Source organism: Oncorhynchus mykiss, chromosome 13, assembly GCF_057628025.1.
Source record: "Oncorhynchus mykiss isolate SJ-2025 chromosome 13, ASM5762802v1, whole genome shotgun sequence".
NCBI lineage: Eukaryota > Metazoa > Chordata > Actinopteri > Salmoniformes > Salmonidae > Oncorhynchus > Oncorhynchus mykiss.
This window is the reverse complement of record NC_143034.1, coordinates 45098322-45114190: the sequence shown is the minus strand read 5'-3', so window position 1 is coordinate 45114190 and position 15869 is coordinate 45098322. Positions and strand designations below refer to the sequence as shown.

General features: G+C 41.1%; 1 protein-coding gene and 2 non-coding genes across 3 annotated transcripts; 1 reads left to right on the top strand and 2 right to left on the bottom strand.

Annotated features, from left to right (window-relative positions):
• The first annotated feature begins 2123 nt into the window (after positions 1 to 2123).
• On the top strand, positions 2124 to 7112 carry LOC110486217 (ADP-ribosylation factor-like protein 5B). The gene is made up of 6 exons (XM_021557649.3): positions 2124 to 2574; positions 3346 to 3406; positions 3516 to 3663; positions 4147 to 4230; positions 5970 to 6121; positions 6264 to 7112. Exons 1-6 carry the CDS (start codon positions 2529 to 2531, stop codon positions 6310 to 6312), a joined length of 540 nt encoding a protein of 179 aa, XP_021413324.1. The 5' UTR covers positions 2124 to 2528; the 3' UTR covers positions 6313 to 7112.
• Positions 7113 to 9167: 2055 nt separating this feature from the next.
• trnac-gca (transfer RNA cysteine (anticodon GCA)) lies at positions 9168 to 9239 on the bottom strand. The gene has a single exon. It is a non-coding gene; the product is annotated as a tRNA-Cys (tRNA).
• A 4935-nt stretch (positions 9240 to 14174) lies between these two features.
• On the bottom strand, positions 14175 to 14246 carry trnac-gca (transfer RNA cysteine (anticodon GCA)). The gene has a single exon. It is a non-coding gene; the product is annotated as a tRNA-Cys (tRNA).
• Between the last annotated feature and the right edge of the window lie 1623 nt (positions 14247 to 15869).

Below are 15869 nucleotides of genomic sequence, written 5' to 3'. Positions count from 1 at the left end.
GTCCCATCGATGTGGATAGGGCGGTGCTCCATTTGCTGTTTCCTGAAGTCCACGAAACAGCAGAGGGGGCTGATAATCACTGATGATTATCAGGGACACACACTTGCACATCCTCCACACCTAGAGGGCTGTATGACTGAATACATTAGTTTGCCATTTAAATTAGCTATACTTTAATTTAAACAATCACTCAGTTCTTGCAATGCAACCCAAAACCATACAGTAATTTAAGTATATTGATGATTGAAGCCGTTGTCAAATAACAGAAAACCTCATCCGGTGCATGGCATAACAATACGTATGATAGCTTGCTGTAGTTCACCTTCTGTTACATAAACTGTGGCTTAAAATATGGTTTCTGTTTTGCTTACAAAGGAAAAAAAAGAAGAAAGCTTCTTAAGAACTTGTGGTTTTTGACTCATCTCTGGTTGAAAACACAACAGCCGCAGGACTCAGCGTGGCATGCCCTGGACTGTCATGCATACACTGTGGAGGAAACTATATATATATTTTTGAATTCTAGACATTTTAAAAGGAAGTTAGAACCATATAATGTTCTATAGGAGGAAGTAGTTAACTAAATATCTAGAAGTTTGGGTGTGGTGGTCCCTCTTCCTGAATCTGAGATCATATGTTGCATAGTTTTTCAGGCTTTCCCTCATGCCCACATCATGACCCAAAGTCACTGTGTTAATAAACCTCCAAACGAGCTTCAATGCCATACAACACTCCTTTCGTGGCCTCCAATTGCTCTTAAATGCAAGTAAAACTAAATGCATGCTCTTCAAACGATCACTGCCCGCTCCCGCCCGCCCGACTAGCATCACTACTCTGGACGGTTCTGACTTAGACAACTACAAATACCTAGGTGTCTGGCTGTAAACTCTCCTTCCAGGCTCGTATTATGCATCTCCAATCCAAAATTAAATCTAGAATCGGCTTCCTATTTCGCAACAAAGCCTCCTTCACTCATGCTGCCAAACATACCCTCGTAAAACTGACTATCCTACTGATCCTCGACTTTGGCGATGTCATTTACAAAATAGCCTCCAACACTCTACTCAGCAAACTGGATGCAGTCTATCACAGTGCCATCCGTTACGGCCGCCTTTCCTTCCAGTTCTCTGCTGCTAATGACTGGAACAAATTGCAAAAATCGCTGAAGTTGGAGACATATCCTCGTCACTAACTTTAAGCATCAGTTATCTGAGCAGCTTACCGATCGCTGCAGCTGTACATAGCCCATCTGTAAATAGCCCATCCAACTACCTACCTCATCCCCATATTGTTTTAATTTACTTTTTTTGCTCTTTTGCACACCAGTATTTCTACTTGCACATCATCATCTGCACATCTATCACTCTAGTGTTAATTTGCTCAATTGTAATTACTTCGCTACTGTGACCTATTATTTTGCCTTACTCCTTACTCCATTTGTACACACTGTATATAGATTTTTCTATTGTGCTATTGACCAGTGTTGAGAGAACATTTTAACTTGGGAAAGTCAAGCCCTGAAGTTTATTCAAACACATTCTAATTCACAGGAATAGAAAGGGAATTCCAGGGGAGTGTCACAGTCATGGCTTTACTTTTTGATGCTATCAATAAATATCACCTGTAAATCCCCCTGAAATGAGGCTTGATCAAAGTACACAGTACTTTACGGGGCGACTAAGATATTAGTGCAGAGTGACATTTTTAAAACAATTGATGGATATTCATGTGATTGAAGGGGCTCAGCTAGTGACCCTGCCCACTGGGCACAGACATCAATTCAACGTCTATTCCAAGTTGGTTTAATGTAATTTCATTTAAATGACGTGGAAACAACGTTGATTAACCCAGTGTGTGCTCATGGGTGAGGTTAATTGGGAAAAGTCATGCCCTGAAGATTATGATAAACACCATCTCGATCACAGGAATAGAAAGGACATTCCAGGTAAGTGTCACCGTCATTGTTTCACTTTTGGTCACTATTAATAAACATGTAGAATTCCCCTGTTGGAATGACGCTTGAGGAACTATAGAGCACTTCCGTGTCCATGCGTTTTGCGTTGTCCTCATTCGTCATATTTGCGTCATGTTTTGCTACAGCAGCGTGGCCACGCCCTCTTTTAGCTGAGGCATTCCTTTGCCCCGCCTTTTTCCGTGACTCGCTCCAGTCACCCCCCGAAAATCTAGCTAGCGAAGTAAAAGAATGCAATGCCTATTTTGATCTCAGAATCAATTTGGTATCGATAGACAACACATGGGCACATATCTAGTTTTGTTTGTCGATGAACGTAAAAAAAAAAAAATTCTAGACTGTGCTACCTAATGTTTTCCAGGTAGCTGGGATTAAAAGTAACGAAGCACAGCACAGGGTTAGTTATCAGTACAGTAATTTAGCTAGCTAACGTTAGCTCGAATTGTGGGGTGCCTATTGTGTTAGCTAGCCAGCTAACGTTAACGGCTTTTCTGATTTGCTCTTGTTGGAAATATTTTCATACTTCTTTGAGTTGCTTTCATTCTCATCACCGGTGGATATGGGACTACTTTTTACCAAGCTGATGACTGTCTTCGGAGACAGAGGTAATCATTTGTCTGCCTGGATACATTTAGCTAACTTACTGCTGTTATTGTTGCTCTTAAGTAATCTCCACTCAGTGCCTGATCATTTCTGCTTGCTTGGTTTACTAACGTTAGATGCTTTGTAGCACGGTGTTGTTATGGACTGGGTGTAAATTATGAGAAAACGCAAGAAAAGCTGTTAGACGTGATTTTCAATAACGTGACGGTTTCTAAAAATGGACAATTTCGACATAGCCTAAGTCGGTGTGCTTCAATTAGCCGAGCCAGCTAAATTCATAACTCCACCGGGCACCTTCCAATAACCGGTTAATTTCTGTGGGACATGAGCTAGTCCGTACTGCATGTTCTGTTCACTGTGTCGACGTTCTGCACACGTGTCCCGTGTAATTCTCTTGTTTTCTATGTAGCGGTAGTGAATTGCAGTAATTTTATGCAACCAATAACATTTTGTCAATCAGTACTGTTTACCTCGTTGATGAGATGACGGTAGAGGTCGCTGGGGTTGACTATCAGGGTCAAATGGTCCTTGTTTTACCTAATAGTAACACTGCAAACAAACACAGCGAGGTTTTGACCCCTTTGGATAATAAAGAATGTCTGCCCATATTTTTCATATCTGGTATTTGAATCCATAGCTAGACCCTTCAAAGAGAGTCCATCAGTCTGATGTGTTGTCATGGTGATGATTGATTAGCTTTAGGGTCACAGATCTGTGAGTGGCAATCTGTGTGTCGGTTGTGTAAATGACTTTCCTCATTCCTTCTCTCACAGAGCACAAAGTGATCATAGTGGGCCTGGACAATGCTGGGAAGACCACTATCCTCTACCAATTGTGAGTGATCTCAAAATAGATGGGTATAATTCATGATCACAAAAGTCAAACGTGTATGCAAATGATATGTATAACCACTTAGTCATAACAATCACTCTGTTCCCCTCAGCCTTACCAAAGAGGCGGTCCACACCTCCCCCACCATTGGCAGTAACGTAGAGGAGATCTCTGTACGCAAGACCCGCTTCCTGGTGTGGGACGTCGGAGGCCAGGAAAGCCTGAGAGCCAGCTGGAACTCCTACTACTGCAACACAGAGGTACGGCTGTTGGTGTTTGTGCCGCAGAAAGTCTATGGAAGGAAAGTGTGTACACGTGTGTGTGTGTGTGTTGAGTTTCTGGCCAGTTACAGCTGGAGTAGAAATAGAACCCTGATGAAGGTGCTAATGCCTAAACACTTTTAGCTTTAACTTCCCCCTTTCCCTCCGAGACTGTCTGAATAGCTACATCTGGAGACGAGATGTTTTTCAGCAGTCCAACGATCAGGCCAACATTGAGTTATTACACTTTAACCGGCAGCTGATTGTTGTTGTCATTGATAAGGCATGGGGACACTATTACATCATCTGTTACAGAACTAACCATATCAGTCTGCTGTCCTGAGTATTCCTCTAACACACTAGACTGTTACTGAAGCCATGTTAAACGTTGATGAGATGAGAGCACTCGGAGCCTGGGGTACAGATAAGTGAGTAAGTTGGTCCCCTTTGGCCTGGGTATTCAGTTGTTTTGTCTCTCTTTAGATTGTTATTCTGGTTGTGGACAGCACAGACCGTGAGCGCCTAACTCTGAACAAAGATGAACTTCACCGCATGCTTGAACATGAGGTAACAACCACCTGTTTTTTTTTTGGGGGGGGGGGGGGGTCAGCTCAACCTTACTGTTTAAATATATTTTTTCTGAAGACCAGTTTCAAATGCAAGATTTAAAAAAATATATATATTTACAAATAATAATAGTATAGGACAAAACACACATCACAACAAGAGAGATATATCACTACATAAAGAGAGACCTAAGACAACAACATAGCATGGCAGCAACCCATGAAGACACAGCATGGTAGCAGCACAAAACATGGTACAAATATTATTGGGCACAGACAACAGCACAAAGGGCAAGAAGGTAGAGACAACAATACATCACACAAAGCAGTCACAACTGTCAGTAAGAGTGTCCATGATTGAGTCTTTGAATGAAGAGATGGAGATAAAACGGTCCGGTTTGAGTGTTTATTGCAGCTCGTTCCAGTCCCTAGCTGCAGCGAACTGAAAAGACGAGCGACCCAGGGATGTGTGTGCTTTGGGGACCTTTAACAGAATGTGACTGGCAGAACGGGTGTTTAATGTGGAGGATGAGGGCTGCAGTAGATATCTCAGATAGGTGGGGTGTGGCCTAAGAGGGTTTTATAAATAAGCATCAACCAGTGGGTCTTGCGACGGGTATACAGAGATGACCAGTTTACAGAGGAGTATAGAGTGCAGTGATGTGTCCTATAAAGAGCATTGATGGTAAATCTGATGACCGAATGGTGAAGAACATCTAGCCGCTCTATAAATGATGTCTCCATAATATAGCATGGGTAGTATGGTCCTCTGAATCAGTGTTAGTTTGGCAGCTGTGGTGAAAGAGGAGCGATTACGATAAAGGAAACCAAGTCTAGATTTAACCTCAGCCTGCAGCTTTGATATGTGCCGAGAGAAGGACTGTGTACCATCTAGCCATACTCCCAAGTACTTGTATGAGGTGACTACCTCAAGCTCTAAACCCTCAGAGATAGTAATCACACATTTGGGAAGAGGAGCATTCTTCTTACCTGACCACATGACCTTTGTTTTGGAGGTGTTCAGAACAAGGTTAATGGCAGAGAAACTTGTTGGACACTAAGAAAACTTTGTTGTATGTTTTTTAAAGGTGCAATATGCATAAATCACTCCGCCATTTCCTGTTTGCTAAAATTCCAATAGTTCACCTAATTTCAGTGATGTGATTGAACAAGCAGTGTATAGTGTAGAACATTGTTGTACCATCCAAACCGCTGTGAAATCTATTTTTGATAACAAAAAATATTGTATTTTCAGCCTTTTGACGCTGGTGTATAAATTCGCTTCTTAGACTTGCTTTCAATGAGAATTGCAGATCTGTAACTCGCGTTTCTATTTGAATTTGATCAGGTTGCCCAAAAAGTGACACATTGTAGCTTTAACTTGTTGACTCGTGAGCTGTGTTCATGCTTTCAAGATGACTCGTATCACCACTACAGAGCAAACAAACTGATCGCAAAACCATGGTTTGTTTCAACATTTCCTCTGTGTGAATCAGTGCATTGACTGCTGAGCTGCTCAGTTTCTGTTCTGCTGTCGCTGCTTTTTTCTATTATCTGAGATGTCACCGCGGTGACATTCTGTAGATTACCACAGGAAACGCTCAGACGTGTAAATATGTTGGATATAAAAACAAGAGAGAGCTGTGCCTCTCTCTCTTCTTTCCTGTCCATTCTGACTGGTGTGTTGTACCTACAGAATCTAACCCTGCCCATCTCTCCTGTCTTCTGACTGGTGTTTAGGACCTACAGAATGCTGCGATTCTAGTTCTGGCCAACAAGCAGGACATGAAGGACTCTATGACAGTGGCAGAGATCTCCCAGTGCCTCACCCTCAGCTCCATCACAGCCCACTCCTGGCATGTACAGGCCTGCTGTGCCCTCACAGGGGAGGGGTGAGTACACTGCATAACTACAGACACACCTGGGCCTCCTCCGTGTGTGTGTGTTATAACATTCCCATCATAAATAACCTTAAGTCACTCAAACACAGTTTAATTTTCAAAACCATTTCCATCTCTTTCTCCTCTCTTCCAGACTACCTGCCAGTCTGGACTGGATGAGGTCTCGTGTCCTGGCCAGTTAGAACTCCTTCTGTGGGCTCATCCCAATTGGAACCAGGACAGCTATCCTTTGACCCAACAAACACAACCTCATAGACATTGCAGCTAAAGCCACAGTGCCCAGATCAGGACCTCCACTATCTGTTGTGACGCTGCCCCTCTGAGCCCCAGGGCTGGCCCCAGACCAGCCCTGTCACCCGCATGCCTTACCCAGGACTTACTGTGTCTGCAAGGGCTGACCAGGGTCCAGATCTGCATCGCGATAGAGGAGGCCTGGAGGAACCATTGTGCATTTGCGTTAGCATGGGTGTGTGTGTTATAGTGTGTGAGACTCTGTTCTAGATGCCCACCATGTTTACATAAGAATCCTACCTGTCAGACCTGATTCCATGAGGGTGACACAGTATGTCCCACATAAGCTGAATAGGGACCTATCTAAGTATTTAAGCCTGCTGTCCTCATGAACTCCACAGAGATTGAATGAGAGGTTGCATTGGATTTCTTTAACATACCGTTTTGTACCTCTGACTTGAAGAAAGCCACAGTACACATGTTAAGAGGCCAGACCTAATGGGGATCAGACTGGTGCTCAGCCTTCTAAGCTATCAATGCACAAATTACTTGGAAGTATTTATATCAAAGAAGGAACAAGGTGGTTGCTTGACAGTGAAAAATAGCATCATGATTTCTGTTAAAAAAGCAAGATGACAAACAAGTATTGTCTGATTTAAAACAGGTTAATCATGTGTATTTTTGTATACATATACAGTATTTTACGGTGTACAAAATATTTTTTGTACAAATAAATGTTATTATTGATAAACTGGTGACTGGGCTGCCTTCTTTGTAGTAGGGGAATTACAGATGGAATAATTTGGGAATGTCTGAACCAATGATTTATATACTGAACAGAAATATAAATGCAACATGCAGCAATTTCAAAGTTTTTACTGAGCTACACTTCATAGAAGGAAATCGGTCAATTGAAATAAATAAATTAGGGCCTAATCTATGGATTTCACATGACTGCGCAGGGATGCAGCCATGGGAGGGCATAGGCCCACCCACTTGGGAGCCAGGCCCAGTCAATAAGAATTAGTTTTTCCCCACAAAAGGGCTTTTTAAATAAATACTCCTCAGTACCCCCTGCCCCCCCCCCCCTTTCTCAGACGATCCCACAGGTGAAGAAGACGGATGTAGAGGTCCTGGACTGGCGTGGTTACTCGTGGTCTGCAGTTGTTAGGCTGGTTGGGTGTACTGCCGAATTCTCTAAAATGATGTTGGAGGCGGCTTATGGTAGAGAAATGAACATTAAATTCTCTGGCAACAGGTCTGTTGGACATTCCTGCATGTCAATTGCACACTCCCTCAACTTGAGACATCTGTGGCATTGTGTCCTGGGATAAAACTGCACATTTTAGAGTGGATTTTTACTGTCATCAGCACAAGGTGCACCTGTGTAATGATCATGCTGTTTAATCAGCTTCTTGATATGCCACACCTGTCTAGGTGGATGGATTATCTTGGCAAAGGAGGAATGCTCACTAACAGGGATGAAAATAAATTTGTGAGGGAATAAGCTTTTTGTGTATATGGCAAAGTTCTGGGATATTTTATTACAGCTAATGAAAATAATATTCTCAAGTACCCCTGTGGATAGGCTTAGTACCCCTGGTTGGGAACCACTGCACTAGATGACTGACAGGGGGTGCTGTTTTGAAGCAACCTCCATCTTTGCACTCCCCCACCTTTGTAAAAAATATTTTGGAAGCTATAGAAATGCATTTATTAATGTCTACATTTGTTTATGCTATTACATACACCTTAATGCATACTTTATAATTATGGAGCGAAACATTTTCCTTTGCTAAAACAAGCAATGAATAGTATAGAGAATCACTGTACCATCCAACCCATTGTGAAATATATTTTTTATAACCAAATATGTTGTATTTTCAGCTGTTTGAAGCTTCTGTACAAAACCGAACTTAAAAGCCTAAAAAACTAAACTTAAGAACAGGAAGCATATAAAATAGTCCAGATGTATGGCTTCTTAGACTTGCTTTCAATAAAAATGACAGGTCTATAACTCACATTTCTATGTACATTTTGTAGGGATGCCGAGGTGCCTTATTGCTATTATAAACTTTACCCTCGTAATTAGAACAGTGAAAATAAATGTTTTGTCATACCAGTTGTATATAGTCTGTTATAAACTGGGTGGTTCGAGCCCTGAATGCTGATTGGCTGACAGCCGTGGTATATCAGACCGTATACTACAGGTATGACAAAACATGTATTTCTGATTACGTTTGTAAGCAGTTTATAATAGCAATAAGGCACCTTAGGGGTTTGTGGTATATGGCCAATATACCACAGCTAAGGGCTGTGTCCAGACACTGTGTTGCGTAAGAACAGCCTTTAGCCGTGGTATATTAGCCATATACCAAACCCCCTCGGGCCTTATTGCTTAATTATAAACTGGGTGGTTTGAGCCCTGAATGCTGATTGGCTGACAGCCATGGTATATCAGACCGTATACCACGGGAATGACAAAACATTTATTTTTACTGCTCTAATTACGCTGGTAACCAGTTTAATATAGCAATAAGGCACCTCAGGGGTTTGTGGTATATGGCCATACGTCGCGCCTAAGATCAGCCCTTAGCCGTGGTATATTGGCCATGGTATATTGGCCATATACCAGACTCCCTCATGCCTTATTGCTTAAATATACCACATATGTCAGCCAATCAGCATTCAGGGCTCAAACCACCCAGTTTGGAATTGCCAAAACAAAGCGTCAGCAATCCAAGGGTGATATTATATACCGACTTGTTTCTAACAACTACACTTTACTAGCTCGCGTCTTCAAAATAGGGGGCATCCGGATTTGAACCGGGGACCTCTTGATCTGCAGTCAAATGCTCTACCACTGAGCTATACCCCCGTTGCAATTCATTACGAAAATAAAAACGAATTATCCGAAGGATAATGTCAATTATGTTAATTATAACTATAGTTTGTAGATATATAGGTATCATTTTTTCGGGAAAAAATATTGATGTATTTAACGGTTTATCGACGTTTTTCAAGACGTGTTCGTCTGTTAGGAGAGTGCATACTGTGCATTCGTTTCCTCCAATAGGAGGAGCCAAATACACGTGTCTCCTGGGTGCTGTCAGTACTGTTCAGCACACAATATTTTATATAGGCTATCAAGGGGGGAAATAACGTTAGTGTGTCTTTGTATCTTTTTGTCAGTAACAACATCAGTCGGTTCTCATGCATGCCCAGTGATATATATATATATATATATTTTTTTATGAACATGCGTGCACCCTAAACACATTAGATAAAAATATGGGTTTGGTCACCGTTGTAAACCTCAGATAGTAAAACTCTAGTCCTGTCGTGCATTTCATTCGTGCATTTGCCATAAAACGACAACAACAACAGCTCACATGACATATTTCGACCAGTTTAAGTTCATTTCGATGAGCAGTTTATGGTGTGTATTGGGTACGCCTTGATGAGACAATTAAGGGTGCCGAGTGTTGTTAAAATCGTGACCGCGGAAACCAAACAACGTGCAAAAAGGCCTGTTGGGAAGACAATGAAAAAAACCCAGCTCTGCAGGCCATTTTACACCCCAGCCACTTGAAATGACATTGAGGTTTATTTGCATCACGACAAGGACATTGCGTGCCTCAGAATTTCAAAAGTAAATCTGGTGGTGATAAAAACGTGTGAATGACTAGAGAACGACTGACTTCAATACAATAGGCCTGCAATACAATGAATGACCTTCCATCAGGTTTGTCTCAAACACTTCCTCAACAAGGAATGTGAAAGAACGGGTATCATTTTAACAGCTAGTTTGTTTCTAAGTGAAAGATAATCCTATGGGTTATACCATGTATAATAAATATAGGCCTAATAGTATGACGGCAACAATATCTGACAGTAATAAACCTAACCATTTTACAGTAAAAGTTATGATCAGGTAACATGTTTTAGACTACCAGCTGATACTATGAGCTCCCATTGCTATTGTCTTTTAAATTGTGTCTTGTACTTAAGATTGTCCACGGTGTGTTCCCCGAATACTTATGTAACTACTTTAACTTGGTCAGGGATAACCACAACTATTCCACTAGAAGGAGCAGTGGTGTAAAGTACTTACGTAAAAAATACTTTAAAGTACTACTTAAGTAGTTTTGGGGATATCTGTACTTTACTTTACTATTTCTATTTTTGACAACTTTCACTTTTACTTCACTACGTTCCTAAAGAAAATGATACATGTTGAATGCTTAGCAGGACAGGAGAATTGTCCAATTCACACACATATGTCTAATTTGTAATGATGTCTAAGTGTTGAAGTGTACCCCTGGCTATCTGTAAAAATACAAATAAAAACAATGGCGCCATCTGGTTTTCTTAATATAAGAAATTAGAAATTATTATACTTTTACTTTTGATACTTAAGTATATTTTTACAACCAAATACTTTTAGACTTTTAATCAAGTAGTGTTTTACTGGGTGACTTTCACTTTTACTTGAGTCATTTTCTATGAAGGTATCTTTACTTTTACTCAAGTATGACAATTGGGTACTTTTTCCACCACTGAGATGGAGTGAAACCAAATTTGTTCCTTTCGGATTTGAGAGCGGTATGGGGAAAGAAACATTTTTGGAATAGTTGGGTTTCTGTCATTATTTGGATTAGTCTTCCAAAGAACTTGAAATTAATAACCATATTTTATCTCACAAAAAATGGCTAAATAGTAGCATGTCTACAGTATGTGGGCAATAATTAAATTGCCCCATCTACTGGACAGGTTGTGGTACTACTTATACATTGTCATAAGGAAACAAAGATGAGTAAAATACTTGAATCAAGGTACTATGTGGGTGAGAAGAAAATGCCCCGGGTTAGTATATGGGCTGACTTTTGGTGCCTATCGTGTATCATATTGTGATTGTCTTGTATATATTAGGGATTGCTTCAAATAAAATGTTATTGTAACGTAACAACATTTTAAAAACAAATCTCGAACGCTTATTGTTGTATATATATATAAGGGGTAAATGAGACGAGGGCGATTAACCTGTCCAGGGTTCTGTTTGTCTATGGCAGGGATGGGCAACTTTGATGGGGGAGGGGGCAACAAAAAAATCGGAACGAGGGGCCGCAGTTGCTTGCGGGTCTTCGTACCCACGCACCCAGTGTCACAGGAAGGCCAAGAAGATTATCGAGGATCTCAGCCACCCGAACCACGGCCTGTTCACCCCAGTACCATCTAAAAGGCAAAGACAGTACAGGTGCATTAAAGCTGGGACCGAGAGACTGATAAACAGCTTCTATCTCCAGGCTATCAGACTGTTAAACAGTTATCACTAGCCGGCCTCCGCCCAGTACCCTGCCCTGAACCTTAGACACTGTCCCTAGCCGGCCTCCGCCCAGTACCCTGCCCTGAACCTTAGACACTGTCCCTAGCCGGCTGCCAACCAGTACTCTACACTACACCTGTACATACAGTTAAAGTCGGAAGTTTACATACACTTAGGTTGGAGTCATTAAAACTCGTTTTTCAACCACTCCACACATTTCTTGTTTACAAACTATAGTTTTGGCAAGTTGGTTATGACAACTACTTTGTGCATGACACAAGTAATTTTTCCAAGAATTGTTTACAGACAGATTATTTCACTTATAATTCAGTGTATCACGATTCCAGTGGGTCAGAAGTTTACATACACTAAGTTGACTGTGTTTTTAAACAACTTGGAAAATTCCATAAAATGATGTCATGGCTTTAGAAGCTTCTGATAGGCTAATTGACATAATTTGAGTCAATTGGAGGTGTACCTGTGGATGTATTTCAAGGCCTACCTTCAAACTCACACTGCCTCTTTGCTTGACATCATGGGAAAATCAAAAGGAATCAGCCAAGACCTGGTCTGGTCTGGTTCATCCTTGGGAGCAATTTCCAAACGCCTGAAGGTACCACGTTCATCTGTACAAACAATAGTACGCAAGTATAAACACCATGGGACCACGCAGCCGTCTTACCACTCAGGAAGGAAACGTGTTCTGTCTCCTAGAGATGAACGTATTTTGGTGCGAAAAGTGCAAATCAATCCCAGAACAACAGCAAAGGACCATGTGAAGATGCTGGAGGAAACAGGTACAAAAGTATATATATCCACAGTAAAACGAGTCCTATATCAACATAACCCGAAAAGCCGCTCAGCAAGGAAGAAGCCACTGCTCCAAAACCTCCATAAAAAAGCCAGACTACGGTTTGCAACTGCACATGGGGAAGTACGAAGATCGTACTTTTGGAGAAATGTCCTGTGGTCTGATTAAACAAACATAGAACTGTTTGGCCATAATGACCATCGTTATGTTTGGAGGAAAAAGGGGGAGGCCTGCAAGCCAAATAACACAATGTACATAGCCAAGCTATCATTGCTCATTGTGTATTTATTCCAAGTTACAATTTTTTATCTATTATAATTTGTTTTTGTTGATCGTATCCTGCATTGTTTTGAAGGTGCCCTTAAGTAAGCATTTCACTGTTAGTCTACACCTGTTGTTTACGAAGCATGATTAGATTTGATCTTATTTAGGGGTTAGAAAAGTATTTATGAATAATAAAAAACTGGTTTGGAGAGCATTTACACACGAAGGAAAGAACAGGGTGGTTTGATCCCTTCAGAAAATTGGCACATTCAGTTCTTATACCGATGGTAATGTTGGAAAATGATTGTACGTAGAATTATAATAGTGAGAATAGTGTACAATATACCCTCGTCTATTGCCTGCACTAACCGTGGAATTGTGTGATGACACGGCCAAGTATTGCGCCATGCGTCCGGTTCAAACTGTTGTGGCTTGGCCGGGGCTCAGCTCCAGAACGATTGAATTAGCTTACATGTCATTTAAAAATATATATATTATCAGCTGTTACTAATGATCCTCAGCAACAACCACATGGCCGTGACGGAGCTTACAGAGGAAGAAGATGAGGGTAAACGAAACAATGTAATTAAATAGAATGATAATGTAGGCTATACCAACTGAAGAGAACTAACAGTAAATTGTTGTTATTAGGCCTACTCACGGTCAATACTGATGGTGGCTAATATTTAACATGATATAAATAGGAAACAGGGTTAGCCTATAATTAAGACATTCGAGAGTACCCATCCCTGCAAGTTACAATAAAATGCTGTACAATTAAAATTCTGCATAACGGCACAGCATTTCATAAACTTTACTGTGGGAAAGTTGATATGCTTCAGTTTGCTGCCATGTGACTGGCTCAACATTTGTCTCTCGCGATAATAAGGCAAAAATACATCTTTATCTATTTATATTTACAATTCCCTTCTCCAAACGGATTACTCATTTACCTAGCTGTTACCAACGGCTCTTATCAAATTGTAAATTGCAGTGCATGATGAATGGTGTTACTGTATGTCTATCAGAAAAAATAAAGCAGATGCTTTTTCAACTTGGAACCGCTAGGTTCTTTAGACCTTATTCATGGTTTCCTTCTGCGCAAAGATGGTGGCATTATTAGGGAATTAAGTCAAGGTCAGAATCCAGACATTTGTAGACAGATTTTCACCACACCATTTATTTGATCTCCACCCAAAACAAATAGCAGGTGAATAGCATGCTATTCTCAAACTCAGAATATACGTAGAGGGAGAACTACTGAAAGGGAATTAAGCTCCATTTATGTGCGCTTAACTCGTGTCGGAATCAGGCCCTTGTTTATCTCGGCCTTACCTACCCAGTTAGTCACCTTTCACGATTCACCAACCCACCATTAGATCTGATACATTAGATACGTTACAAAGAAAATGAGGGGGCACCCGGATTTGAACCGGGGACCTCTTGATCTGCAGTCAAATGCTCTACCACTGAGCTATACCCCCTGATATAGAGTCTAGGCACCAGAGGTCTTCTAGTAATGTTCTGAGTAGGTGTTTTATAGGTTAGTGCTACTAGAACATTGCTCCACCTCTTGTAATTATAAAGTGTATGTTTTATTTTTATTTAACCTTTATTGAACTAGGCAAGTCAGTTAAGAACAAATTCTTATTTACCAAAACATCCTAACCCGGACAACGCTGGGTCAATTGTGTGCCGCCCTATTGGACTCCCAAACACGGCCGGTTGTGATACAGCCTGGAATCGAACCAGGGTCTGTAGTGATGCCTCTAGCACTGAGATGCAGTGCCTTAGACCGGTGTGTGTGTGTGTGTGTGTGTGTGTGCAGGGTTGGGTAGGATACCTTCTAAATGTAATTTTTTACTAGTTACCTGTCCAAAATTGTTCATCAGTAACGTAACTTTTGGATTACCCACATTTTGTAACATAATCGGATTACTTTCAGTAACACGCGCGCCGCATCCAGAACACAGAGCCAATATTTACCCAGCTGGCTGCAGAGCACAGGGGGATCAGATGTACAGACGCATGAAAGATATAAACAGAAACATGTAGAGAGAGAGAGACTGGGTCCCAGGGAGAGAGCCGGGGAAGAGAAAAAGAGAGGAGGCGGATAAAAAAAAAAAAAGGCTATTAAAAAAAAAAGGGAACGAGGAAGATGGAGAGAGAGAGAGCTGTGTTAAATGAGAGGGAAAGAGTACAGAACTGAGAGGGTGTTTGTAGTACAGGAGAGGAGCTGAATATGAGAAATAGTTTGGGTTGAAATGAGTGACACTGGGACAGCAGGACATTCTTCTGAAGTTTGTATTTTTACATCCAGATCCAACATGTTATTGACCTCTTTGAATCTGACTGACTCGTGGAAAAGCCTGAACGCATACTGACCACAGTATAATGTGAGTCATTTACAATTCAAGTCTTTCCCTCTATTAATGTTGTAATTCCCCAGATGACCAGTAGAGACCAGTGTAAGCAAATGAAATTGTGGGAGCTTATTCAGAACATGCTTATAGAAATTTGTTTACAGTAAAACCGAGATGTATCTTTTCATTGTGCAAGAGAATAGTCAGTTCTCTTGTAACATTTCAATGTTCAATGACATTCTGAGTATCATGCCCTACTAAAATATGTCCCTAGCCCTAGCATGTAGGCTACATTTTCCAGCAGTGAATCTCGTAAAGGCTCAACTGTCATTTCCTCACCAGCGTTCTCTAGCCTGATTCTTCGATGTGGAACTGATTGTAATGGAACAGCTGAGAAAGAAGCGGGGTGATGGTGGAGACGACCACACAGTGCTTGTAAAGCAACGCTTATTTGAGCAGGATAACAGACAGAGCTGCTATCGCATGTGCCTGGAAATTAAACCGTAGCCAAACAAAACAGGACATGCCCCTTTTTCATATGACCCACAAAACTACTGCTCAATACTCAGACAATATGGTTGTTTTTATTGACCAAATAAACATTCATAGCAGCGGGCATGGAATACCAAAACTAAAGCTCTTATGGACAGTACCTGTAAATGTCATTGTGGTAATTATCTGGTATGGTGGCTGTATGGTTAGAAGTGCTGTTAACTGTTCGTTCATCAGTTTATAACCAGAAGG

What these genes read in the sequence shown, in the direction of transcription:
- LOC110486217 (XM_021557649.3), top strand. Translation starts at nt 2,529, where the DNA reads ATGGGACTACTTTTTACCAAGCTGATGACTGTCTTCGGAGACAGAG. An exon ending in ACCACTATCCTCTACCAATT is followed by an intron (nt 3,407 to 3,515) that starts GTGAGTGATCTC and finishes TGTTCCCCTCAG; the next exon opens with CCTTACCAAAGAGGCGGTCC. An exon ending in CCTACTACTGCAACACAGAG is followed by an intron (nt 3,664 to 4,146) that starts GTACGGCTGTTG and finishes GTCTCTCTTTAG; the next exon opens with ATTGTTATTCTGGTTGTGGA.